At 44.8% G+C, this 27,208-nt stretch overlaps 1 protein-coding gene and 4 long non-coding RNA genes across 11 annotated transcripts; 1 reads left to right on the forward strand and 4 right to left on the reverse strand.

Moving 5' to 3' along the window:
* Positions 1–14: 14 nt before the first annotated feature.
* On the reverse strand, positions 15–24,800 carry LOC118379188 (serine-aspartate repeat-containing protein I-like). 2 transcript variants are annotated; one of them, XM_052477543.1, is made up of 5 exons: positions 23,708–24,800; positions 22,632–23,637; positions 14,914–14,990; positions 14,324–14,489; positions 15–3,241 (listed from the first exon to the last, which is right to left on the reverse strand). In XM_052477543.1, the coding sequence occupies exons 1-5, from the start codon at positions 24,548–24,550 to the stop codon at positions 3,123–3,125; spliced, it is 2,211 nt and encodes a 736-aa protein (XP_052333503.1). In that variant the 5' UTR covers positions 24,551–24,800; the 3' UTR covers positions 15–3,122. The 2 variants fall into 2 exon arrangements, with proteins under 2 accessions (XP_052333503.1, XP_052333502.1); XM_052477542.1 differs by having other exon boundaries at positions 14,902–14,990.
* LOC127911323 (uncharacterized) lies at positions 7,061–8,175 on the reverse strand. Of its 2 annotated transcripts, XR_008077857.1 has the most exons (4): positions 7,994–8,175; positions 7,542–7,651; positions 7,456–7,497; positions 7,061–7,301 (listed from the first exon to the last, which is right to left on the reverse strand). It is a non-coding gene; the product is annotated as an uncharacterized LOC127911323 (long non-coding RNA). The 2 variants fall into 2 exon arrangements; XR_008077858.1 differs by having other exon boundaries at positions 7,456–7,651.
* Positions 10,683–12,112, forward strand: LOC127911324 (uncharacterized). Of its 3 annotated transcripts, none has more exons than XR_008077859.1 (3): positions 10,683–11,539; positions 11,586–11,677; positions 12,000–12,112. It is a non-coding gene; the product is annotated as an uncharacterized LOC127911324 (long non-coding RNA). The 3 variants fall into 3 exon arrangements; XR_008077861.1 differs by lacking the exon at positions 12,000–12,112 and adding an exon at positions 11,816–11,884; XR_008077860.1 differs by lacking the exon at positions 12,000–12,112 and adding an exon at positions 11,724–11,791.
* LOC127911321 (uncharacterized) lies at positions 12,504–14,072 on the reverse strand. Of its 3 annotated transcripts, none has more exons than XR_008077854.1 (3): positions 13,163–14,072; positions 12,851–13,066; positions 12,504–12,778 (listed from the first exon to the last, which is right to left on the reverse strand). It is a non-coding gene; the product is annotated as an uncharacterized LOC127911321 (long non-coding RNA). The 3 variants fall into 3 exon arrangements; XR_008077853.1 differs by having other exon boundaries at positions 12,504–12,802; XR_008077855.1 differs by having other exon boundaries at positions 12,504–12,802; positions 12,851–13,042; positions 13,091–14,072.
* On the reverse strand, positions 16,895–18,155 carry LOC127911322 (uncharacterized). The gene is made up of 4 exons (XR_008077856.1): positions 18,106–18,155; positions 17,416–17,889; positions 17,232–17,360; positions 16,895–16,914 (listed from the first exon to the last, which is right to left on the reverse strand). It is a non-coding gene; the product is annotated as an uncharacterized LOC127911322 (long non-coding RNA).
* Positions 24,801–27,208: the final 2,408 nt, after the last annotated feature.

The raw sequence follows: 27,208 nt of genomic DNA on the forward strand, positions 1-27,208 counted from the left end.
ATTGGCTGTTGGTATTTTATTAGGATCCCCATTGGCTGTTGGTATTTTATTAGGATCCCCATTGGCTGTTGGTATTTTATTAGGATCCCCATTGGCTGTTGGTATTTTATTAGGATCCCCATTGGCTGTTGGTATTTTATTAGGATCCCCATTGGCTGTTGGTATTTTATTAGGATCCTCATTGGCTGTTGGTATTTTATTAGGATCCCCATTGGCTGTTGGTATTTTATTAGGATCCCCATTGGCTGTTGGTATTTTATTAGGATCCCCATTGGCTGTTGGTATTTTATTAGGATCCCCATTGGCTGTTGCTATTTTATTAGGATCCCCATTGATTGTTGATATTTTATTAGGATCCTCATTGGCTGTTGGTATTTTATTAGGATCCCCATTGGCTGTTGGTATTTTATTAGGATCCGCATTGGCTGTTGCAAAAGCAGCAACTACTCTTCCTGGAGTCCACGTGAAACATGACCTAATACAGAACATTAATAGACAAGAACAGCTCAAGGACAGAACTACATACATTTAAAACAAGAAAAATATAACTAAAATGTTCTGTACTGACTCAATACTGAGGAAAAAAACACAGAGAGACCAAGTATTCTAGTCCTGCATTTATCATTTACAGTTTAATATATGACATATAAATTCAGTAGCATCTATCAGTACATACACATATTTAGGTTAAATAGGGGAGAGGCATTGCGTTTCTTAAAGGTTTGCTGTTCACCTGAGCAATCTGAAATGAAAGGGATAACCATTTCCAATCATGGCTCTATATAATACTGTACGTTTTCTTGAATTCATTGGGGGATTTGGGGACTGTGAAAAGACCCCTGGTGGCATGTCTGGTGTGATAAGTGTGTGTGTCAGAGCTGTGTGTAAGTTGAGTACAGCAAACAACTTGGTAGATTCAACACCTCTTTGGGCTCTACTCAACATCTTCATAACGGTTATTTTGATGGTGTCCGAGGTGGAACTGAGCTGTTAAATCCACAAGTGGCTCCCGGCATTATAACTAAAGCGGACATTGCCATTGGCCGCATGGAGTTGCATTAACCGAAATCCCATGCAGATTTGTTAACAAGTGGGAACACTGCAGTGTGATATGTAATCTACACCTTGATAATAGAAATCCTTATTATTTTGTTTAATGCGTAATTATTTCTATGTCGCCTACACATTCTGAACTTCTAACGCAAGTGAGGAGGGTGTGGCTTCGAGAGGGGAGGGTGTGGCTTCGAGTAGGGAGGGTGTGGCTTCTAGTGGGGAGGGTGTGGCTTCTGGTGAGGCGGGTGTTGCTTCATGACAATGATTGCATGTGCAGCTGCTCACCGATTTGACGGCTCCAATGCAGTTCCACCTCAGATACCGCCGAAACAGCCGCTATGCATGTGTCTGCTATCGTTGGTTAACGATTGATCTGACTGAATCTAGGCTTAAATCAAGGACTGACCTCTCCCCATCTTTACAACCATTGAATGAATAGGTTTTGACCATGACAGTTTACAATCCAAGGTAATGCCAAGTAATTTAGTCTCTGCATCTTGCTCAACAGCCAAATGATTCATTATCAGACTCAGCTGAGGTTTTGAACTTAGGGAATCATTTGTACCAAATACAATGCCTTTAGTTGTAGAGATACTCAGGACTAATGTATTACTGGCCACCCATTCGAAAACTGACTGCAACTCTTTGTTAAGTGTTGCAGTAATTTCATTGGCCGTGGTTGCTGACATGTATAATGTTGAATCATCAGCATACATAGATAGACACACATGCTTTACTTAAAACTCGTGGTCGGTCATTTAGTCTGGGTTTCTGTATAGCACTTTGTGACATCTGTTGATGTAAAAGGGGCTTTATAAATACATTTGATTGATTAGTAAAAATAAAAAAAATTGTAGAGGGCCAAGAGAGCTGCCCTGCGGTACACCACATTTGACATGTTTGACATTAGAGAACCTTCCATTAAAGAAAACCCTTTGTGTTCTATTAGATTGATCACTCTGAATCCATGATATGACAGAGGTTGAAAATGGTTTATCTTGTGCTGGGTAGTGTAGTGTCCCAGGTTGGTCTAGTGCTGGGTAGTGTAGTGTCCAAGGTTTATCTAGTGCTGGGTAGTGTAGTGTCCCAGGTTGGTCTAGTGCTGGGTAGTGTAGTGTAGTGTCCCAGGTTGGTCTAGTGCTGGGTAGTGTAGTGTAGTGTCCCAGGTTGGTCTAGTGCTGGGTAGTGTAGTGTCCAATGTTTATCTAGTGCTGGGTAGTGTAGTGTCCCAGGTTGGTCTAGTGCTGGGTAGTGTAGTGTAGTGTCCCAGGTTGGTCTAGTGCTGGGTAGTGTAGTGTCCAAGGTTTATCTAATGCTGGGTAGTGTAGTGTAGTGTCCCAGCCTGGTCCTCTACAGCTCGTCCCTCTCCTCCCAGCTTTCTCTCGTGTTGAGTAGTGTAATGCCCCAGGTTGGTCTCGTGCTGGGTAGTGTAGTGTCCCAGGTTGGTCTAGTGCTGGGTAGTGTAGTGTCCCATTCTGGTCTAGTGTTGGGTAGTGTTGTGTAGTGTAGTGCTGGGTAGTGTTGCGTAGTGTAGTGTAGTGTAGTGCTGGGTAGTGTAGTGTAGTGTCCCAGGTTGGTCTAGTGCTGGGTAGTGTAGTGTAGTGTCCCAGGTTGGTCTAGTGCTGGGTAGTGTAGTGTCCCAGGTTGGTCTAGTGCTGGGTAGTCTAGTGTCCCAGGTTGGTCTAGTGCTGGGTAGTATAGTGTCCCATTCTGGTCTAGTGTTGGGTAGTGTTGTGTAGTGTTGTGTAGTGTAGTGCTGGGTAGTGTAGAGTAGTGTCCCAGCCTGGTCCTCTATAGCTCATCCCTCTCCTCCCAGCTTTCTCTCGTGTTGAGTAGTGTAGTGTCCCAGCCTGGTCCTCTACAGCTCGTCCCTCTCCTCCCAGCTTTCTCTCGTGTTGAGTCGTGTAGTGTCTCAGGTTGGTCTAGGGCTGGGAGGTGTAGTGTAGTGTCCCAGGTTGGTCTAGGGCTGGGAGGTGTTGTGTAGTGTCCCAGCCTGGTCCTCTACAGCTCGTCCCTCTCCTCCCAGCCTGGTCCTCTACAGCTCATCCCTCTCCTCCCAGCCTGGTCCTCTACAGCTCATCCCTCTCCTCTCCCTCACAGTGACATGCTTCCCTCTGGCTGTTCATGAAGGATCTGCAGCCCAGCGTCCACACTGTGTTGTACAGAGTATCTGCTACGGTCTCACAGGCTGGGAGGGGGAGAGAGAGAGACAGAGGGTTAGGGTTGAGGGAGGGAGGGTGGGTGGGGTTGGGGGGGGAGGGAGGGAGACAGAGGGTTAGGGTTGTGGGAGGGAGGGAGGGAGACAGAGGGTTAGGGTTGAGGGAGGGAGGGAGGGAGGGTGGTGGTGTGGGGGAGAGAGAGAGAGAGAGAGAGAGAGAGAGAGAGAGAGAGAATAAATGTAGATAAACTTGGATTCCTTAAGACTCGCTTACCTAAAACCTTTTGGACTAAATTGCCTGAATGGATTCTTACTTCCAAGGAATATAAAGAAATTGATAGGGGGAGGGAGAGGAACACACACATGGAACAGCTAACAGCAGTGAAGGAGGAGGGAGAGGAACACATGGAACAGCTAACAGCACTGAAGGAGGAGGGAGAGGAACACATGGAACAGCTAACAGCAGTGAAGGAGGAGGGAGAGGAACACACACATGGAACAGCTAACAGCACTGAAGGAGGAGGGAGAGGAACACATGGAACAGCTAACAGCACTGAAGGAGGAGGGAGAGGAACACACACATGGAACAGCTAACAGCACTGAAGGAGGAGGGAGAGGAACACATGGAACAGCTAACAGCACTGAAGGAGGAGGGAGAGGAACACACACATGGAACAGCTAACAGCACTGAAGGAGGAGGGAGAGGAACACACACATGGAACAGCTAACAGCACTGAAGGAGGAGGGAGAGGAACACATGGAACAGCTAACAGCAGTGAAGGAGGAGGGAGAGGAACACATGGAACAGCTAACAGCAGTGAAGGAGGAGGGAGAGGAACACATGGAACAGCTAACAGCACTGAAGGAGGAGGGAGAGGAACACATGGAACAGCTAACAGCAGTGAAGGACGAGGTCAGAAAGCTGAGGTTTGACAGAGAGCAGGACTCTCCCCCAGACAAGCCAGCAGAACAGCCCACCTCAGACCCGGACCACAACCTCAACACCACAATGGGACAGACAACACAGGACCCACCAACCCAACAGACCCCTCACCCTCCTAACAGACCCCACCCCCTACTAACAGACCCCACCCCCTCCTAACAGACCCCACCCCCTCATAACAGACCCCACCCCTCCTATCAGACCCCACCCCTCCTAACAGACCCCACCCCCCTCCCCCTAACAGACCCCACCCTCCTAACAGACCCCACCCCCTCCTAACAGACCCCACCCCCTCCTAACAGACCCCACCCCCCTCCTAACAGACCCAACCCCTCCTAACAGACCCCACCCCTCCTAACAGACCCCACCCCCTCCCAACAGCCCACCTCAGACCCGGACCACAACCTCAACACCGCAATGGGACAGACAACACAGGACCCACCAACCAAACAGACCCCACCCCTCCTAACAGACCCCACCCCTCCTAACAGACCCTACCCCTTCCTAACAGACCCCACCCCCTCCTAACAGACCCCACCCCTCCTATCAGACCCCACCCCCTCCTAACAGACCCCACCCCTCCTAACAGACCCCACCCACTCCTAACAGACCCCACCCCCTAACAGAACCCACCCCTCCTAACAGACTCCACCACCTCCTAACAGACCCCACCCCTCCTTAACAGACCCCACCCCTCCTAACAGACCCCACCCCTCCGATCAGACGCCACCCCCTCCTATCAGAACCCACCCCTCCTAACAGACCCCACCCCTCCTATCAGACCCCCACCCCCTCCTAACAGACCCCACCCCCTCCTAACAGACCCCACCCACTCCTAACAGACCCTACCCCCTAACAGACCCCACCCGTCCTAACAGACCCCATCCCCTCCTAACAGACTCCACCACCTCCTAACAGACCCCACCCCTCCTTAACAGACCCCACCCCTCCTAACAGACCCCACCCCTCCTATCAGACCCCACCCCTCCTAACAGACCCCACTCCCTCCTAACAGACCCCACCCACTCCTAACAGACCCCACCCCTCCTTAACAGACCCCACCCCTCCTAACAGACCCCACCCCCTCCCAACAGCCCACCTCAGACCCGGACCACAACCTCAACACCGCAATGGGACAGACAACACAGGACCCACCAACCCAACAGACCCCACCCCCTCCTAACAGACCCCACCCCCTCCTAACAGACCCTACCCCTTCCTAACAGACCCCACCCCCTCCTAACAGACCCCACCCCATCCTATCAGACCCCACCCCTCCTAACAGACCCCACCCACTCCTAACAGACCCCAGCTCCTCCTAACAGACTCCACCACCTCCTAACAGACCCCACCCCTCCTTAACAGACCCCACCCCTCCTAACAGACCCCACCCCTCCTATCAGACCCCACCCCTCCTATCAGACCCCACCCCTCCTAACAGCCCCCACCCCTCCTATCAGACCCCACCCCCTCCTAACAGACCCCACCCACTCCTAACAGACCCCAGCTCCTCCTAACAGACTCCACCACCTCCTAACAGACCCCACCCCTCCTTAACAGACCCCACCCCTCCTAACAGACCCCACCCCCTCCTATCAGACCCCACCCCTCCTATCAGACCCCACCCCCTCCTAACAGACCCCACCCCCTCCTAACAGACCCCACCCCCCCCTAACAGACCCCAACCCCTCCTAACAGACCCCAACCACTCCTAACAGACCCCACCCCCTAACAGACCCCACCCCTCCTAACAGACCCCAGCCCCTCCTAACAGACTCCACCACCTCCTAACAGACCCCACCCCTCCTTAACAGACCCCACCCCTCCTAACAGACCCCACCCCCTCCTATCAGACCCCACCCCCTCCTAACAGACCCCACCCCCTCCTAACAGACCCCACCCCCTCCTAACAGACCCCACCCCCCTAACAGACCCCACCCCTCCTAACAGACCCCACCCCCTCCTAACAGACCCCACCCCCTCCTAACAGACCCCACCCCTCCTAACAGACCCCCCTAACAGACCCCACCCCTCCTAACAGACCTAAACTAAACGTTTGCCTAAACACAGTGGCTAAACTCTGGTGCCCAAACACTAGGCATGTCCTGGAGCTGTTGTCAGAGGACAAACACTAGGCATATCCTGGAGCTGTTGTCAGAGGACAAACACTAGGCATATCCTGGAGCTGTTGTCAGAGGACAAACACTAGGCATATCCTGGAGCTGTTGTCAGAGGACAAACACTAGGCATATCCTGGAGCTGTTGTCAGAGGACAAACACTAGGCATATCCTGGAGCTGTTGTCAGAGGACAAACACTAGGCATATCCTGGAGCTGTTGTCAGAGGACAAACACTAGGCATATCCTGGAGCTGTTGTCAGAGGACAAACACTAGGCATATCCTGGAGCTGTTGTCAGAGGACAAACACTAGGCATATCCTGGAGCTGTTGTCAGAGGACAAACACTAGGCATATCCTGGAGCTGTTGTCAGAGGACAGACTAGGGACCCCCGGACACATCATCATTCACATGGGCACAAATGATCTGAGGGCACAGCAGGAAAGGCTATCAACAGCACTCAAGAGAGTGATTGAAACAGCTTCTTCCACTTTCCCCAACGCACAAGTGGTTACCTCCACCCTGCTAACATACAAGTGGTTACCTCCACCCTGCTACCATACAAGTGGTTACCTCCACCCTGCTACCATACAAGTGGTTACCTCCACCCTGCTACCACCAATAGACTATCATTCTGTCACAATACAGCGGGTGAATCCAAGTATTTCCCGAGACTGTGCCTCAAAACCTAATGTCTACCTGGCCCACCCACTCCACCCTGAACTTGAGCAGCCTTTACCCTAACTAGAAATGAGTCAGGAAATAATCTCAACAGAGACAAATGGCCACCTATATCTATATCCCCCTAATTTAACAGCTTCTCCATCCTAGATCGGGAGATCAACCATATTCAGGCCCAGGGACATGTACTAGTTTGTGGCGAACTAAATTCTAGAACTGGACAAGAACCTGACACCTTCAGCACACAGGGGGACAAACACCTACCTGGAGGTAACAGCATTCCCTCCGCCATATGCCCCCCATAGGCACAACTACGACAACATAACAAACAAAAACTTTATCACTGACCTCAACCCAGAGTCTCTCAGAGCGTTCACAGTCAGCCCACTGACCTCAACCCAGAGTCTCTCAGAGCGTTCACAGTCAGCCCACTGACCACAACCCAGAGTCTCTCAGACCTCAACGCAGGGTCTCTCAGAGAGTTCACAGTCAGCCCACTGACCTCAACCCAGTCTCTCAGAGCGTTCACAGTCAGCCCACTGACCTCAACCCAGAGTCTCTCAGAGCCTTCACAGTCAGCCCACTGACCTCAACCCAGAGTCTCTCAGAGAGTTCACAGTCAGCCCACTGACCTCAACCCAGAGTCTCTCAGACCTCAACCCAGAGTCTCTCAGAGAGTTCACAGTCAGCCCACTGACCTCAACCCAGAGTCTCTCAGAGCATCAGAGCCCACTGCCCTCAACCCAGAGTCTCTCAGAGCCTTCACAGTCAGCCCACTGACCTCAACCCAGAGTCTCTCAGAGAGTTCACAGTCAGCCCACTGACCTCAACCCAGAGTCTCTCAGAGAGTTCACAGTCAGCCCACTGACCTCAACCCAGAGTCTCTCAGAGCGTTCACAGTCAGCCCACTGACCTCAACCCAGAGTCTCTCAGAGCCTTCACAGTCAGCCCACTGACCTCAACCCAGAGTCTCTCAGAGCGTTCACAGTCAGCCCACTGACAACCCAGAGTCTCTCAGAGAGTTCAGTCAGTCCACTGACCTCAACCCAGAGTCTCTCAGAGCGTTCACAGTCAGCCCACTGACCTCAACCCAGAGTCTCTCAGAGCCTTCACAGTCAGCCCACTGACCTCAACCCAGAGTCTCTCAGAGCGTTCACAGTCAGCCCACTGACCTCAACCCAGAGTCTCTCAGAGCGTTCACAGTCAGCCCACTGACCTCAACCCAGAGTCTCTCAGAGCGTTCACAGTCAGCCCACTTGGCAGTAGAAAGCCTAACAGTATATTTGACCTTTCAGCTTCCCTTTCAAATCTAAAAATGTCAAGCAGACAATCGAAAAAAATGAACAACAATGACAAATGGTTTGATGAAGAATACAACAAGCTAAGAAAGAAATTGAGAAACCTGTCCAACCAACAACATAGAGACCCAGAAAACCTGAGTCTACGCCTTCACTACGGTGAATCACTAAAACAATACAGAAATTCACTACGGAAAAAGAAGGAACAGCACGTCAGAAATCAGCTCAATGTCATTGAAGAATCCATAGACTAACAACTTCTGGGAAAATTGGAAAACACTAAACAAACAACAACACGAATAATTATCTATCCAAAATGGAGATGTAGGGTAAACTACTTCTCTAATCTTTTTGGTTCTATAACAAAGAACAAAGAGCAAAAACATATACATGATCAAATACAGATCAAATACAGATCTTAGAATCAACTATTAAAGACGACCAGAACCCACTGGATTCCAGAACCCACTGGATTCCAGAACAAACTGGATTCCAGAACCCACTGGATTCCAGAACAAACTGGATTCCAGAACAAACTGGATTCCAGAACCCACTGGATTCCAGAACAAACTGGATTCCAGAACCCACTGGATTCCAGAACAAACTGGATTCCAGAACAAACTGGATTCCAGAACCCACTGGATTCCAGAACAAACTGGATTCCAGAACAAACTGGATTCCAGAACAAACTGGATTCCAGAACCCACTGGATTCTCCAATTACATTGAATGAGTTACAGGACAAAATAAAAACCCTCCAACCCAAAAAGGCCTGTGGTGTTGATGGTATCCTCAATGAAATGATCAAATATACAGACAACAAATTCCAATTGGCTATACTAAAACTCTTTAACATCATACTTAGCTCTGGCATCTTCCCCAATATTTGGAACCAAGGACTGATCACCCCAATCCACAAAAGTGGAGACAAATTTGACCCCAATAACTACCGTGGAATATGTGTCAACAGTAACCTTGGGAAAATCCTCTGCATTATTATTAACAGCAGACTCGTACATTTCCTCAATGAAAACAATGTACTGAGCAAATGTCAAATTGGCTTTAGTGAATCACTAAAACAATACACTACAAACAATACGCTACGGGAAAAGATGGAACAGCACGTCAGAAATCAGCTCAATTTCATCGATTCTAACCACTTCTGGGAAACAATAAGACACTAAACAAACAACAACACTAAGAGTTTATTTTTTACCTTTATTTAACCAGGCAAGTCAGGTAAGAACAAATTCTTATTTTCAATGACGGCCTAGGAACAGTGAGGGGGGGCAGAGGGGGGGGTTAACTGCCTTGCTGTTCTGGTGGTGGAGTTCAGATCATTGTAGCCTCGTTAGAGTGGTGGACTAGTAACCAGAAGGTTGCAAGTTCAAATCCCTGAGCTGACAAGGTACAATTCTGCCCCCCTGAACAGGTAGCTAAGAACAAATTATTTTCAATGACGGCCTAGGATTTGTTCTAAACTGCCTGTTCAGGGGCAGAATGACAGAATTGTACCTTGTCAGCTCAGGGATTTGAACTTGCAACCTTCTGGTTACTAGTCCACCACTCTAGCCACTAGGCTACAATGCCACCCCAGTTATCTGTCCAAATAGGAGATGGATAAACCACTTCTGCCAGGATATGTATATAATTGGTAACATTGGAAAAAAAAAAAAAATTGAAAACATTTGAACACTTTGAAGTTTGTAGAAATGTTAAAATAATGTAGGAGAATACAACACTATAGATATGGTAGGAGAAAATCCAATGGAAAACCAACCAGAATGTATTTTTTTGAGAGAGATCATCCTCTTAGAAATGCAAGAGATAGGTCATATTGAAAATTATCTCCCTGGATGCAATTCCACAGGGTGTCAGCAGTGTTCTAGGTTTCAGGCTTGTAACTTCAAAAACAAATAAGAAATATCAGTTTTAGTAGAAGGACACAGTCTTGGAAATGTGTATTTGCGCGTGCCATGAAGACATCACGCTAAAATTGGTTTCCTATTGAACATACTTCTTTCTGATATAAATATTATTTTTGATTACATTTTAGGGTGTCTGAGGAGTAAATACAAATGTATGTAAATGTATGTAAATGTAAATGTAAATGTATTTTGACTTGTTGAAACAAAGTGTAGAGGTGTAGAGATTTTCAAATTCCTTTGTCTGCATGTTGAACGAGTGGATTACTGAAATCGATGGCGCCAACTAAACTGACTTTTTGGGATGTAAAGAAGGATTTTATCTAACAAAACGACACTACATGTTATAGCTGGGACCCTTTGGATGACAAATCAGAGGAAGATTTTCAAAAAGTAAGTGAATATTTAATCGTTATATATGAATGTATGTGCCGGTTGATGTGGGGCGCCGTCCTCAAACAATCACATATTTTCGCTGTAATTGCTACTGTAAATCGGACATGCAGTTAGATTAACAAGAATTTAAGCTTTCAGCCGATATAAGACACTTATATGTACCTAAATGTTTAATATCTGTAATATTTATGACTATTTATTTGAATTGCGCGCCCTCCAGTATCACCAGAAGTTAATCCCGATGACGGGACGCCGATCCTTAAGAAGTTTTTTTAAAGACGACCAGAACCCACTGGATTTTCCAATTACATTGAATGAACTACAGGACAAAATGCAAACCCTCCAACCCTAAAAGGCCTGTGGTGTTGATGGTATCCTCAATGAAATTATCAAATATACAGACAACAAATTCCAATTGGCTATACTTAAACTCTTTAACATCATCCTCAGCTCTGAATGATAACCCCAATCCACAAAAGTGGAATTTGACCCCAATAACTACCGTGGAATATGTGTCAACAGCAATGTTGGGAAAATCCCAACGACTCACTTTCACTTTACTTTGAAGAATCTAAAACATATTTTTCCATATGTGTTATTTCATGGTTTTGATGTCCACTATTATTCTACAATGTAGAAAACAGTAAAAAAATATATTTAAAAAAACCTTGAATGAGTAGGTGTGTCCAAACTTTCGACTGGTACTGTACGTATTTAAGAAATATTAAAATACCCGTGACTTGTCGCAGAATTACAGGTTGATGTTGAAATATGGTTGGACAGGAAGTCAACATACATTCCAATTATTAAATGTCAGTGTACTTTCTGTTTTGACTGAATTAAACTGGAATTAACATCGACCAGGGTGTCTCAGTGAAATAATGTCATACTGTCCTAGCTAACTACATAGAGAACAGGACAGGTGAGGAGTTATACTGTCCTAGTTAGCTACATAGAGAACAGGACAGGTGAAGAGTTATACTGTCCTAGTTAGCTACATAGAGGACAGGACAGGTGGAGAGTTATACTGTCCTAGCTAGCTACATAGAGAACAGGACAGGTGAAGAGTTATACTGTCCTAGTTAGCTACATAGAGGACAGGACAGGTGGAGAGTTATACTGTCCTAGTTAGCTACATAGAGGACAGGACAGGTGAAGAGTTATACTGTCCTAGTTAGCTACATAGAGGACAGGACAGGTGAAGAGTTATACTGTCCTAGTTAGCTACAAAGAGGACAGGACAGGTGGGGAGTTATACTGTCCTAGTTAGCTACATAGAGGACAGGACAGGTGAAGAGTTATACTGTCCTAGCTAACTACATAGAGAACAGGACAGGTGAAGAGTTATACTGTCCTAGTTAGCTACATAGAGGACAGGACAGGTGGAGAGTTATACTGTCCTAGTTAGCTACAAAGAGGACAGGACAGGTGGGGAGTTATACTGTCCTAGTTAGCTACATAGAGGACAGGACAGGTGAAGAGTTATACTGTCCTAGCTAGCTACATAGAGGACAGTAGGGGGAGTGTTATACTGTCCTAGTTAGCTACAAAGAGGACAGTAGAGGGGAGAGTGGAGGACACATATACTGTCCTAGTTAGCTACAAAGAGGACAGTAGAGGGGAGAGTGGAGGACACATATACTGTCCTAGTTAGCTACAAAGAGGACAGGACAGGTGAAGAGTGGAGGACACTTATACTGTCCTAGTTAGCTACAAAGAGGACAGGACAGGTGAGAGAGAGGACAGGTCAGGAGTTATACTGTCCTAGTTAGCTACAAAGAGGACAGGTGGAGAGTTATACTGTCCTAGCTAGAGTTATACTGTCCTAGTTAGAGAACAGGACAGGTGGGGAGTTATACTGTCCTAGTTAGCTACATAGCTACATAGAGACAGTAGAGGGGGTCCTTGTTAGCTACATAGAGGACAGAGAGTGGAGGACACTTATACTGTCCTAGTTAGCTCCAAAGAGGACAGGAAGGGGAGAGTGGAGTCTGAGCCTACTCCTGTCGTCTTACCTTTTTTTTTTGCTTCATTTTTTATGCTTCATTACAAGACATTATAAAGGTTCATACAAGCTTATAACAAGTCAAAAGAGCATAACAACCTATGCGGTGCTTAATTTGTAAATCGGGAGGTGCCAGAACAAAAAGTGAGCGCGAGAGGGGGGTGACCTGGGGAGCTCTGAGGTACCAGAACATGCAAATCACCTTTATAATAAACCATCAACTCACCTTTATAATAAACCATCAACTCACCTTTATAATAAACAATCAACTCACCTTTATAATAAACCATCAACTCACCTTTATAATAAACCATCAACTCACCTTTATAATAAACCATCAACTCACCTTTATAATAAACCATCAACTCACCTTTATAATAAACCATCAACTCACCTTTATAATAAACCATCAACTCACCTTTATAATAAACCATCAACTCACCTTTATAATAAACCATCAACTCACCTTTATAATAAACCATCAACTCACCTTTATAATAAAGCATCAACTCACCTTTATAATAAACCATCAACTCACCTTTATAATAAACCATCAACTCACCATTATAATAAACCATCAACTCACCTTTATAATAAACCATCAACTCACCTTTATAATAAAGCATCCCCTGCATTATCATCGCATTTGTGGAATGGCATAGAGCAGTAGAGTAGAGGCACTTGCACATGGGGAACATTTTATTAGCTCCGGGAAAATTTTGACACTTTATAAACGTATTTCATGCAATTCTACATCATTTTACATGACTGGAGGCTTTGGCAGAATAAAAGAAAAAAAGAATACTGCACATATGATCAAACTGACAGGCTACTATGACAAGCTGAGAATCTGAGATACATAAAAACCACTTGTCTTGAATCCATCAATAGCCTACCTAGGCCAAGGTGTGTGGAGACACATATTGTAGGCTACGGTATATGAGGAGGAAATTATAGTCCTGAAAAATAATTATACGCAGCTCACTCGCCGGCGCGTTCTTGCCAAACTCCTACATCTCACTCTTGTTTTACTTTGTGCAATTTTTTGTTAGCCTATAGCAGACAGATTCGACTCTTCTCTTTTCAGCAGAAGCCATTCGGTTTCCAACCTGTGTTTTCCCGCAGTTGTATTTGAAATATTGCGAAACGCCTGTTTTTTTTTGTCTGCATACTGTTCATTGACAGATTAGCGGCACGTTCCCGACTGTAGACTATGCCTGGGTATTGGCATACACACAAATCCACAGCTAGGTCATTTAGTTGTTGTTGTTAAAACCTGTTGTAACAAGCCATCCCGGATCCGGGAGCGTAATCATCAACGGAAAACTACGTCACAATGCTGTAGACACCTTGGGGAATACGGAGAAAAGGGAATCTGGTTGATAGCCCATTCACTGCTCAATAGGGACGCATTGGAACGCAGAGCTTTCAAAAGATGAGTCACTTCCGGATTGGATTTTTCTCAGGCTTTCGCCTGCGATATCAGTTCTGTTATACTCACAGACAATATTTTTACAGTTTTGGAAACTTTAGAGTGTTTTCTATCCTAAGCTGTCAATTATATGCATATTATAGCATCTTGTCCTGACAAAATATCCTGTTTACTTTGGGAATGTTATTTTTCCAAAAATGAAAATTCTGCCCCCTAGTCACAAGAGGTTTTAAGAAGCTGTGGTAGGATCCGGCTCAAAGGAAGCACTGCGTCTACGGTCAAGTGTTACAGAGTATAATTCAGTAGCTATCTCACCTTTGACCTTTGACACAAGCCCCAGGCTCTTCTTCAGGTCAGAGCAAATAGCGTGGAGACACAAGCGGTACTTGGAGTCACAGCGGTTTTTGTCGGAGCCGCAGGTGTCATAGCAATTGTCCAGCTGGTTACAGCACTGAGTCATGGCTGGGATGCCCATGTCAAACTGTGTTGGGACAATAACAAAAATACAGAAAGATATACAGGTCATAGGTTAACATAACATCGGATTTATATACACTCACACAAAAAAGGTGCTTTCTAGAACCTAAAATAACTTCAGCTGTCTCAATAGGAGAACCCTTTGAAAAACACTATTTGGTTCCAGGTAGAACCCTTTTGAGTTCCGTGTAGAACCCTTTTGGTTCCAGGTAGAACCATTTTGAGTTCCATGTAGAACTATTTTGGTTCCAGGTAGAACCCTTTTGGGTTCAGTGTAGAACCCTCTCCACAGAGGGGGCTATATAAGGGCCCTTTAAGTATAGTATGTATTGTATGAGAAAACAGTCTGCGGTTTAGGTGTCGGGTATTAGTACATTATCATACGCTGTCTACAGTTAGCGATAGTTAAAACATACACTATCTGGTACCTGGAATCCTAGGAGGTCGGAGCTGCAACCATTGGGCTCTGGGGTCACATAACCAATGCGATGCACAGGTGTCTTACCTGAGAAGGAAAGGTGAACAACTCTAATTCAGTTAATTATGTAGGTTGACACAGATTGATCAATAGGTTGTTATCAATCAGCACAAATTGAACATTCAACACCCTATTGTGAAGTTCATTGACAAGAACCGAAACTGAAAAAAAGGTGCTATCTAGAACCTAACATGTTTTTTCTGCCCTTTGGAGAACCCTTTATGGTTCCAGGTAGAACCCTTTATGGTTCCAGGTAGAACCCCTTTGGGTTTCATGTAGGACCCCTTCCACAGAGGGTTCCAATGCACATGGAACCCATGTGGTTCTCCCTGGAACCAAAAAGGGTTCTACCTGGAATCATAAAGGCCTAGCCAGTCTCCAGATCTCAACCCCATAGAGAATCTTTGGAGGGAGTTGAAAGTCCGTGTTGCCCAACAACAGCCCCAAAACATCACTGCTCTAGAGGAGATCTGCATGGAGGAATGGGCTAAAATACCAGCAACAGTGTGTGAAAACCTTGTGAAGACTTACAGAAAACATTTGACCTCTGTCATTGCCAACAAAGGGTATTTAACAAAGTATTGAGATAAACTTTTGTTATTGACCAAATACGTATTTTCCACAATAATTTGCAAATAAATTCATTAAAAATCCTACAATGAGATTTTCTGGATTTTTTTTCTCATTTTGTCTGTCATAGTTGAAGTGTACCTATGATGAAAATTACAGGCCTCTCTCATCTTTTTAAGTGGGACAACTTGAACAATTGGTGGCTAACTAAATACTTTTTTGCCCCACTGTTTATAAAGAACATGACAGGGAACTCGGAGTGGCTCCTGTATAGATCCATAGGTTTTCGCTGTTCCAGTGTCCATGCAATCATATGGTACTACTGTACTAAGTATGGAGCAATATACTGGGCTTGTGTGGAAACTGGAATGTAATACGGTTGTGGTGTCATTATATATGAGCACATACCTTCACTGGGGTATGCTGGTGTGGATATAACTTTACTGGGGTATGCTGGTGTGGATATAACTTCACTGGGGTATGCTGGTGTGGATATAACTTTACTGGGGTATGCTGGTGTGGATATAACTTTACTGGGGTATGCTGGTGTGGATATACCTTCACTGGGGTATGCTAGTGTGAATATACATTCACTGTGGTATGCTAGTGTGGATAAACAATCAGTGTGGTATGCTAGTGTGGATATACCTTCACTGGGGTATGCTGGTGTGGATATACTTCACTGGGGTATGCTGGTGTGGATATACCTTCACTGTGGTAACCTAGTGTGGACATAGCTTCACTGTGGTATGCTGGTGTATATATTGGAATGTACCCTGTAAGCCATATTGTAATAACTATGATGTATTTGTACTGTATCTCAGGTTGATCTATATCACTGAGACTTTATAATGTTATGTTAACACTGACCCCAGTTGTAATTAGCCTGGTTCAGTTTATCAACCAGCTAATTATTATAATCAGGTGACTTCAGGGTTGGAGTTAAAACCTACAGGAGAGTATCTCTACAGGAACAGGAGTTAAAAACCTCGGAGAGCCCTGGAACAGGGTGTTAAAAACCTACAGGAGGGTTTCTGTCCAGGAACAGGGTTTGAGTTAAAACCTACAGAGGGTTTCTCCCAGGAACAGGGTTTGAAAACCTACAGGAGGGTATCTCTCCAGGAACAGGGTTTGGGAGAGCCCTGATAAAACCTACAGGAGGGTATCTCTCCAGGAACAGGGTTGGAGTTAAAACCTACAGGAGTCCTGGAACAGGGTTTGAAAAACCTACAGGAGGGTATCTGTCCAGGAACAGGGTTGGAGTTAAAACCTACAGGAGAGCCCTGATGTAAACCTACAGGAGGGTATCTCTCCAGGAACAGGGTTGGAGTTAAAACCTACAGGAGGGTCTCTCTCCAGGAACAGGGTTGGAGTTAAAAACCTACAGGAGGGTTTCTCTCCAGGAACAGGGTTGGTTAAAACCTACAGGAGCTCTCCAGGAACAGGGTTGTAAAACCTACAGGAGGGTTTCTCTCCAGGAACAGGGTTGGAGTTAAAACCTACAGGAGGGTTTCTCTCTCCAGGAACAGGGTTGGAGTTAAAACCAGGAGGGTTTCTCTGAACAGGGTTGTTAAAACCTACAGGAGGGTTTCTCTCCAGGAACAGGGTTGGAGTTAAAACCTACAGGAGGGTTTCTCTCCAGGAACAGGGTTGGAGTTAAAACCTCAGGAGGTTTCTCTGGAACAGGGTTGTTAAAACCTACAGGAGGGTTTCTCTCCAGGAACAGGGTTGGAGTTAAAACCTACAGGAGGGTTTCTCTCCAGGAACAGGGTTGGAGTTAAAACCTACAGGAGGGTTTCTCTCCAGGAACAGGGTTGGAGTTAAAACCTACAGGGGTATCTCTCTAGTTGGATCTCTCTAGGAACAGGGTTGGAGTTAAAACCTACAGGAGGGTATCTCTCTAGGAACAGGGTTGGAGTTAAAACCTACAGGACGGTATCTCTCTAGGAACAGGGTTGGAGTTAAAACCTACAGGAGGGTTTCTCTCTAGGAACAGGGTTGGAGTTAAAACCTACAGGAGGGTATCTCTCTAGGAACAGGGTTGGAGTTAAAACCTACAGGACGGTATCTCTCTAGGAACAGGGTTGGAGTTAAAACCTACAGGAGGGTATCTCTCTAGGAACAGGGTTGGAGTTAAAACCTACAGGACGGTATCTCTCTAGGAACAGGGTTGGAGTTAAAACCTACAGGACGGTATCTCTCTAGGAACAGGGTTGGAGTTAAAACCTACAGGACGGTATCTCTCCAGGAACAGGGTTGGAGTTAAAACCTACAGGACGGTATCTCTCCAGGAACAGGGTTGGAGTTAAAACCTACAGGAGGGTATCTCTCCAGGAACAGGGTTGGAGTTAAAAACCTACAGGACGGTATCTCTCTAGGAACAGGGTTGGAGTTAAAACCTACAGGAGGGTTTCTCTCTAGGAACAGGGTTGGAGTTAAAACCTACAGGAGGGTTTCTCTCTAGGAACAGGGTTGGAGTTAAAAACCTACAGGACGGTATCTCTCTAGGAACAGGGTTGGAGTTAAAACCTACAGGAGGGTTTCTCTCTAGGAACAGGGTTGGAGTTAAAACCTACAGGAGGGTATCTCTCCAGGAACAGGGTTGGAGTTAAAACCTACAGGAGGGTTCTCTCCAGGAACAGGGTTGGAGTTAAAACCTACCTACAGGAGGGTCTCTCTCCAGGAACAGGGTTGGAGTTAAAACCTACAGGACGGTATCTCTCCAGGAACAGGGTTGGAGTTAAAACCTACAGGAGGGTTTCTCTCCAGGAACAGGGTTGGAGTTAAAACCTACAGGAGGGTTTCTCTCCAGGAACAGGGTTGGAGTTAAAACCTACAGGAGGGTTTCTATCTCTCTAGGAACAGGGTTGGAGTTAAAACCTACAGGAGGGTATCTCTCTAGGAACAGGGTTGGAGTTAAAACCTACAGGACGGTATCTCTCTAGGAACAGGGTTGGAGTTAAAACCTACAGGACGGTATCTCTCTAGGAACAGGGTTGGAGTTAAAACCTACAGGACGGTATCTCTCCAGGAACAGGGTTGGAGTTAAAACCTACAGGACGGTATCTCTCTAGGAACAGGGTTGGAGTTAAAACCTACAGGACGGTATCTCTCCAGGAACAGGGTTGGAGTTAAAACCTACAGGATGGTATCTCTCCAGGAACAGGGTTGGAGTTAAAACCTACAGGAGGGTCACTCTCCAGGAACAGGATCGCAGAGCCCTGATGTAAAATCTACAGGACGGTATCTCTCCAGGAACAAGGTTGGAGTTAAAACCTACAGGAGGGTATCTTTCCAGGAACCAGATCGGAGAGCCCTGATGTAAAACCTACAGGACGGTATCTCTCCAGGAACAGGGTTGGAGTTAAAACCTACAGGAGGGTATCTTTCCAGGAACCAGATCGGAGAGCCCTGATGTAAAACCTACAGGATGGTATCTCTCCAGGAACAGGGTTGGAGTTAAAAACCTACAGGACGGCATCTTTCCAGGAACAGGGTTGGAGTTAAAACCTGCAGGACGGTATCTTTCCAGGAACAGGATCGGAGAGCCCTGATGTAAACCTACAGGACGGTATCTCTCCAGGAACAGGATCGGAGAGCCCTGATGTAAACCTACAGGACGGTATCTCTCCAGGAACAGAGTTGGAGAGCCTTGATGTAAACCTACAGGACGGTATCTCTCCAGGAACAGGGTTGGAGAGCCTTGATGTAAACCTACAGGACGGTATCTCTCCAGGAACAGGATCGGAGAGCCCTGATGTAAACCTACAGGGCGGAATCTCTCCGAGGAACAGGATCGGAGAGCCCTGACCTAACCGATGGTGTTTGTGTAAGATCCTAAAGTATCAGTATCTAGATTCTGTTACATTCAGGATAACACTCAGTATCTTTGTTATGTTACATTCAGGATAACACTCAGTATCTAGGTTCTGTTACATTCAGGATAACACTCAGTATCTAGGTTCTGTTTACATTCAGGATAACACTCAGTATCTAGGTTCTGTTACATTCAGGATAACAGTCAGTATCTAGGTTATGTTACATTCAGGATAACACTCAGTATCTAGGTTCTGTTACATTCAGGATAACACTCAGTATCTAGGTTCTGTTACATTCAGGATAACACACAGTATCAAGGTTCTGTTACGTTCAGGATAACACTCAGTATCAAGGTTCTGTTACATTCAGGATAACACTCAGTATCTAGGTTCTGTTACGTTCAGGATAACACTCAGTATCTAGGTTCTGTTACATTCAGGATAACACTCAGTATCTAGGTTCTGTTACATTCAGGATAACACTCAGTATCTAGGTTCTGTTACATTCAGGATAACACTCAGTATCTAGGTTCTGTTACATTCAGGATAACACTCAGTATCTAGGTTCTGTTACATTCAGGATAACACTCAGTATCTAGGTTCTGTTACATTCAGGATAACACTCAGTATCTTGGTTCCGTTACATTCAAGATAACACTCAGTATCTAGGTTCTGTTACATTCAGGATAACACTCAGTATCTAGGTTCCGTTACGTTCAGGATAACACTCAGTATCTAGGTTCTGTTACATTCAGGATAACACTCAGTATCTAGGTTCTGTTACGTTCAGGATAACACTCAGTATCTAGGTTCTGTTACATTCAGGATAACACTCAGTATCTAGGTTCTGTTACATTCAGGATAACACTCAGTATCTAGGTTCTGTTACATTCAGGATAACACTCAGTATCTAGGTTCTGTTACATTCAGGATAACACTCAGTATCTAGGTTCTGTTACATTCAGGATAACACTCAGTATCTAGGTTCTGTTACATTCAGGATAACACTCAGTATCTAGGTTCTGTTACATTCAGGATAACACTCAGTATCTAGGTTCTGTTACATTCAGGATAACACTCAGTATCTAGGTTCTGTTACATTCAGGATAACACTCAGTATCTAGGTTCTGTTACATTCAGGATAACACTCAGTATCTAGGTTCTGTTACATTCAGGATAACACTCAGTATCTAGGTTCTGTTACATTCAGGATAACACTCAGTATCTAGGTTCTGTTACATTCAGGATAACACTCAGTATCTAGGTTCTGTTACATTCAGGATAACACTCAGTATCAGGTTCTGTTAATTCAGGATAACACTCAGTATCTAGGTTCTGTTACATTCAGGATAACACTCAGTATCTAGGTTCTGTTACATTCAGGATAACACTCAGTATCTAGGTTCTGTTACATTCAGGATAACACTCAGTATCTAGGTTCTGTTACATTCAGGATAACACTCAGTATCAAGGTTCTGTTACATTCAGGATAACACTCAGTATCTAGGTTCTGTTACATTCAGGATAACACTCAGTATCTAGGTTCTGTTACATTCAGGATAACACTCAGTATCTAGGTTCTGTTACAGGATAACACTCAGTTATAACACTCAGTATCTAGGTTCTGTTACGTTCAGGATAACACTCAGTATCTAGGTTCTGTTACATTCAGGATAACACTCAGTATCTAGGTTCCGTTACGTTCAGGATAACACTCAGTATCTAGGTTATGTTACGTTCTGGATAACACTCAGTATCTAGGTTCTGTTACATTCAGGATAACACTCAGTATCTTGGTTCCGTTACGTTCAGAGCTCGATTCAGTATCTAGGTTCCGTTACGTTCAGAGCTCGATTCAGTATCTAGGTTCCGTTACGTTCAGAGCTCGATTCAGTATCTAGGTTCCGTTACGTTCAGGATAACACTCAGTATCTAGGTTCTGTTACGTTCAGGCTAACACTTCAGTATCTAGGTTCTGTTACATTCAGGATAACACTCAGTATCTAGGTTCTGTTACAGAGCTTCAGTATCTAGGTTCCGTAACATTCAGTATCTAGGTTCCGTTACGTTCAGGATTCAGTATCTAGGTTCCGTTACTTCAGTATCAGTATCTAGGTTCCGTTACGTTCAGAGCTCGATAGTATCTAGGTTCCGTTACTTCAGAGCTATCTAGGTTCCGTTACGTTCAGAGCTCGATTCAACACTCAGGTTCCGTTACGTTCAGAGCTCGATTCAGTATCTAGGTTCTGTTACGTTCAGAGCTCGATTCAGTATCTAGGTTCCGTTACTTCAGAGCTCGATTCAGTATCTAGGTTCCGTTACGTTCAGAGCTCGATTCAGTATCTAGGTTCCGTTACGTTCAGAGCTCGATTCAGTATCTAGGTTCCGTTACGTTCAGAGCTCGATTCAGTATCTAGGTTCCGTTACGTTCAGAGCTCGATTCAGTATCTAGGTTCCGTTACGTTCAGAGCTCGATTCAGTATCTAGGTTCCGTTACGTTCAGGATAACACTCAGTATCTAGGTTCTGTTACGTTCAGAGCTTGATTCAGTATCTAGGTTCCGTTACGTTCAGGATAACACTCAGTATCTAGGTTCCGTTACGTTCAGAGCTCGATTCAGTATCTAGGTTCCGTTACGTTCAGAGCTCGATTCAGTATCTAGGTTCCGTTACGTTCAGAGCTCGATTCAGTATCTAGGTTCCGTTACGTTCAGAGCTCGATTCAGTATCTAGGTTCCTTTACGTTCAGAGCTCGATTCAGTATCTAGGTTCCGTTACGTTCAGAGCTCGATTCAGTATCTAGGTTCCGTTACGTTCAGAGCTCGATTCAGTATCTAGGTTCCGTTACGTTCAGAGCTCGATTCAGTATCTAGGTTCCGTTACGTTCAGAGCTCGATTCAGTATCTAGGTTCCGTTACGTTCAGAGCTCGATTCAGTATCTAGGTTCCGTTACGTTCAGAGCTCGATTCAGTATCTAGGTTCCGTTACGTTCAGAGCTCGATTCAGTATCTAGGTTCCGTTACGTTCAGAGCTCGATTCAGTCCACATCGTGGAAGTTCAGTGGTATAGCTGTCGCGGAGACTGTAAAGGCTGCACACGTCGGCTCAATCGGAAATGATCTTTAAAATCTAGAACGCGTCATAGCCCTGAACTTCCGCAAATACGGTTTGAATCGAGCCCTAGGTGTCTATAGCCAGGCTTGACGTGGCAACACCATGGAGTCATGCTGACACGTTACTGTAATCACTGATAGACACACCCAACTCCTGTCCCATCCTTACCGTATTTGCATTTGTACTGACACAATCCGTTGCGTCCCCCCATCAACTCCACCAGGGAGTCAAAGTATCCATTGGCTGCCTGGAGGCTCTCTTTGATGGAAACCAAGCCCCAGTCAGAGTCCTCTTCCTGGGCTTCGACGACAGGTACCACAGGGCTGGCTGTATCCTCTGCTGGAGCTTCTGCCTCTGCTGCCTCTTCAATGGCCTCTGTCGCTTTTTCTAGTGCCTCCTGGTCAGCCAAATCTTTCAAGATGGCGTCCTGAATCTCAGTCTCTTTAGCGAAGTCTTCCTCCTCCACCTGGGCAGACAACTCTTTAATCATGGCTTCTGTTATCAGGGCCTCTTTAACAAGGGTCTCCAGATCCATGTAAGCAGGGTCTTCCACCACTGGCATGTCCGCCACGAGGGCCTCTGTGTCTGGGACTTCATCTGCCATGACAGGGGCGTTTACTAGCGGAGCATCAGCAACAGGGGAGTCCGCAACTGCTTCCTTGACTACAAATGCCCCAGCTACAACGGTATCTGCAACAGGCTTGTCGGCCACCAGGTCTTCGGCCACTGGGGTGTCTTCTACAGGTTCCTCCACTGCAGGCGTATCATCAACAACCAGGCTATCTGCCCCCTCGGTATCACCCTCCACCCTGATATCTACAGCAGTAGGCATATCATCAACAACCAGGCTATCTGCCCCCACGGTATCACCCTCCACCCTGATATCTACAGCAGTAGGCTTATCATCAACAACCAGGCTATCTACCCCCACGGTATCACCCTCCACCCTGATATCTACAGCAGTAGACTTATCATCAACAACCAGGCTATCTGCCCCCACGGTATCACCCTCCACCCTGATATCTACAGCAGTAGGCTTATCATCAACAACCAGGCTATCTGCCCCCACGGTATCACCCTCCACCCTGATATCTACAGCAGTAGGCTTATCATCAACAACCAGGCTATCTACCCCCACGGTATCACCCTCCACCCTGATATCTACAGCAGTAGGCTTATCATCAACAACCAGGCTATCTGCCCCCACGGTATCACCCTCCACCCTGATATCTACAGCAGTAGACGTTATCATCAACAACCAGGCTATCTGCCCTCTCGGTATCACCCTCCACCCTGATATCTACAGCAGTAGACGTATCATCAACAACCAGGCTATCTGCCCCCACGGTATCACCCTCCACCCTGATATCTACAGCAGTAGGCTTATCATCAACAACCAGGCTATCTACCCCCACGGTATCACCCTCCACCCTGATATCTACAGCAGTAGACTTATCATCAACAACCAGGCTATCTGCCCCCACGGTATCACCCTCCACCCTGATATCTACAGCAGTAGGCTTATCATCAACAACCAGGCTATCTACCCCCACGGTATCACCCTCCACCCTGATATCTACAGCAGTAGGCTTATCATCAACAACCAGGCTATCTGCCCCCACGGTATCACCCACGGTATCACCCTCCACCCTGATATCTACAGCAGTAGGCATATCATCAACAACCAGGCTATCTGCCCCCACGGTATCACCCTCCACCCTGATATCTACAGCAGTAGGCTTATCATCAACAACCAGGCTATCTACCCCCACGGTATCACCCACGGTATCATCCTCAGTATCACCCACGGTATCACCCACGGTGTCACCCTCGGTATCACCCTCGGTATCACCCACGGTATCACCCACGGTATCACCCTCGGTATCACCCACGGTATCACCCTCGGTATCACCCACGGTATCACCCTCGGTATCACCCTCGGTAGCAGCAGCAACGGTGTCATCCCCGAACATGGTTTCTGCTTCTGGGACTTCCTCTTCAGGAGTGATGTTCCTGACCAGAGAAGCAGACATCCCCCAGGAGAGGCAGAGAGAGAGCAGAAGGAAGGCTGAGGTGCGCAGCAGCATGGTGGCGAGACAGACAGAGAGGAAGTCACAGCACGGGGGGGGGGGGTCTAGACGGGTAGGTCTAAGAGGAAGACATCCACGTTTGGATCCAGGCAGACGGAGTCGAAGCAGAAGGGGGGTAGGCAGAGAAAGACGTCCACACTCCGCTGGAGGTCTGGGACAGCTGGACAGGAGAGGACCAGGGTGCCTGTTGTTGACAAGGTGTGAGAACGAGAGGCACTTGGGATCAATAGAGTACTGACTGAGACTGTATAAGAGGCAGAGAGGACTTTGGCTGCTGACTAGGCCAGGGAGACACCGAGGCACGGAGTATCGACACCGGGATCAAAGGTCTGTTGATAAGGAAAGGCCTGCCTGGACGGACTGTAGTGGGCTGGAATTGTGGGCTGTCCTGCATAACTGCATAGCCTAGACACTATGGTTTTTCCAGGTCTTTTTTATTCTTTATCTATACAGTATATTTTTACCCAGCAAGTTTGCGATGTGCATATCACCTTTTTTCATGTTTAGTCGTGTTCTCTCCCGTTGAGAGAGAGAACGTTCATGCTCACCATAGCTCTTGTCTCTGTCACATCCTCTCTTCTCCTCTGCTGGGAAACCTCTCTCCTCTCACCAAGTGCTCGCTCCATCTCATAAAAAAATTATTGAATTAATATAATCCCAGTACTCCTCCATCACTTAAACTTCATCAGAGGGAACTAAATTAAGATTCACATGTTTAGCTTTATCAGTGCTAAAAATCACATTTGTTATAAGGTGACCTCAGATCAGCTGAGCAGCTAATCATAACGTCTTTGAGAACATAGAGGTAGAATGACGAGATTATACACCGAGTGGACAAAACATTAGGAACACCTGCTCTTTCCATGACACAGACTGACCAGGTGAATCCAGGTGAAAGCTATGATCCCTTATTGATGTCACTTGTTAAATCCACTTTAATCAGTGTAGATGAAGGGGAGGAGACGGGTTAAAGAAGGATTTATAAGCCCTGAGACGATTGAGACATGTATTGTGTATGTGTGTTGTTCAGAGGGTTAATGGGCAAGACAACATATATAAGTGTCGTTGAACGAGGTACGGTAGTAGGTACCAGACGCACCGGTTTGTGTCCAGAACTGAAACGCTGCTGGGATTTTCACACTCAACAGTTTCCTGAGTGTATCAAGAATGGTCCACAATCCCAAAGGACTTCCAGCCATTTTGGCACAACTGTGGGAAACATTGGAGTCAACATGGGCCAGCATCCCCTGTGGAATGCTTTCGACACTGACGAATTGGGACTGTCCTGAGGGCAACTCGGTATCAGCAAGGTGTTTCTAAATGGTTTGGTAAACTCTGTGTATTTCTATGTTGAAGACACAGTCCTTCACTGCATTTGGTTTCAGCCATTCTGCAAACACGTGTTTTATTCTGTATTATATATACTTAGTATATAGTATAGTATATTATAGCATAGTATAGTATATAGTATAGTATAGCATAGTATAGTGCATAGCATAGTATAGTATATAGTATAGTATAGCATAGTATAGTATATAGTATTGTATATAGTATAGTATAGTATATAGTATAATATATAGTATAGCATATGGTATAGTATAGTATATATTATAGTATAGTACAGTATATCGTATTGTGTATAGTATAGTATAGTATATAGTATAATATATGGTATAGTATAGTGTATAGTACATAGTATAGTATATAGTATATAGAATAGTATAGTACAGTATAGTATATAGTATAGTATATAGTACATAGTATATTATAGTATATAGTATAGTGTATAGTATAGTATAGTATATAGAATAGTATAGCATAGTGTAATATAGTATAGAGTATATAGTATATAGTATGGTATAATATAGTATAGTATAGTATACAGTATATAGTATATCGTATAGTATATATTATAGTATATAGTATAGGATAGTATGTAGTATAGTATAGTATGGTATATCATAGTATAGTATAGTATACAGTATAGTATATATCATAGTATGGGATGGTATAGTATAGCATAGTATAGTATAGTGTATAGTATATAGTATATAGTATAGTATAGTAAATAGAATAGTATAGCATAGTGTAATATAGTATATAGTATAATATATAGTATAGTATAGTACATAGTATAGTATATAGTGTAGTATATAGTATAGTGTATAGTATAGTATAGTATGTGGCTTAGTATAGTATAGTATGGTATATCATGGTATCGTATACAGTATAGTATAGTATAGTATAGTATAGTATATAGTATAGTAGCGTGTATTATAGTATAGTATATGGTGTAGTATGGTATAGTATGGTATAGCATAGTATCGTATATGGTATAGTATATAGCATAGTATGGTATAGTATAGTATATATTATAGTATAGTATAGTATAGTATACTGTATAGTATAGTATAGTGTAGTATATTGTATAATATATAGTATAGTATACAGTATAGTATATATTATAGTATATGGTATAGTATTGTATAGTATAGTATAGTATATAGTATATAGTATGGTATGGTATAGTATATATTATAGTATATAGTATAGTACAGTATATAGTATAGAATAGTATATAATATAGTATTGTGTTGTATTGTATAGTATATAGTATATTATATAGTATAGCATAGTATAGTATATGGTATAGTT

The sequence above is a fragment of the Oncorhynchus keta genome, chromosome 24, assembly GCF_023373465.1.
Source record: "Oncorhynchus keta strain PuntledgeMale-10-30-2019 chromosome 24, Oket_V2, whole genome shotgun sequence".
Classification (NCBI taxonomy): Eukaryota; Metazoa; Chordata; class Actinopteri; order Salmoniformes; family Salmonidae; genus Oncorhynchus; species Oncorhynchus keta.

Bases quoted from the DNA above. Each gene is read 5' to 3' on its own strand.
- LOC118379188 (XM_052477542.1), bottom strand. From the start codon at position 24,550: ATGCTGCTGCGCACCTCAGCCTTCCTTCTGCTCTCTCTCTGCCTCTCC. The intron at 23,638-23,707 runs GTCTACTGCTGT...GTTGATGATAAG, and splicing joins GCCTGGTTGTTGATGATAAC to CCTACTGCTGTAGATATCAG. The intron at 14,490-14,901 runs GTATGTTTTAAC...GTCCCAACACAG, and splicing joins GATTCCAGGTACCAGATAGT to TTTGACATGGGCATCCCAGC.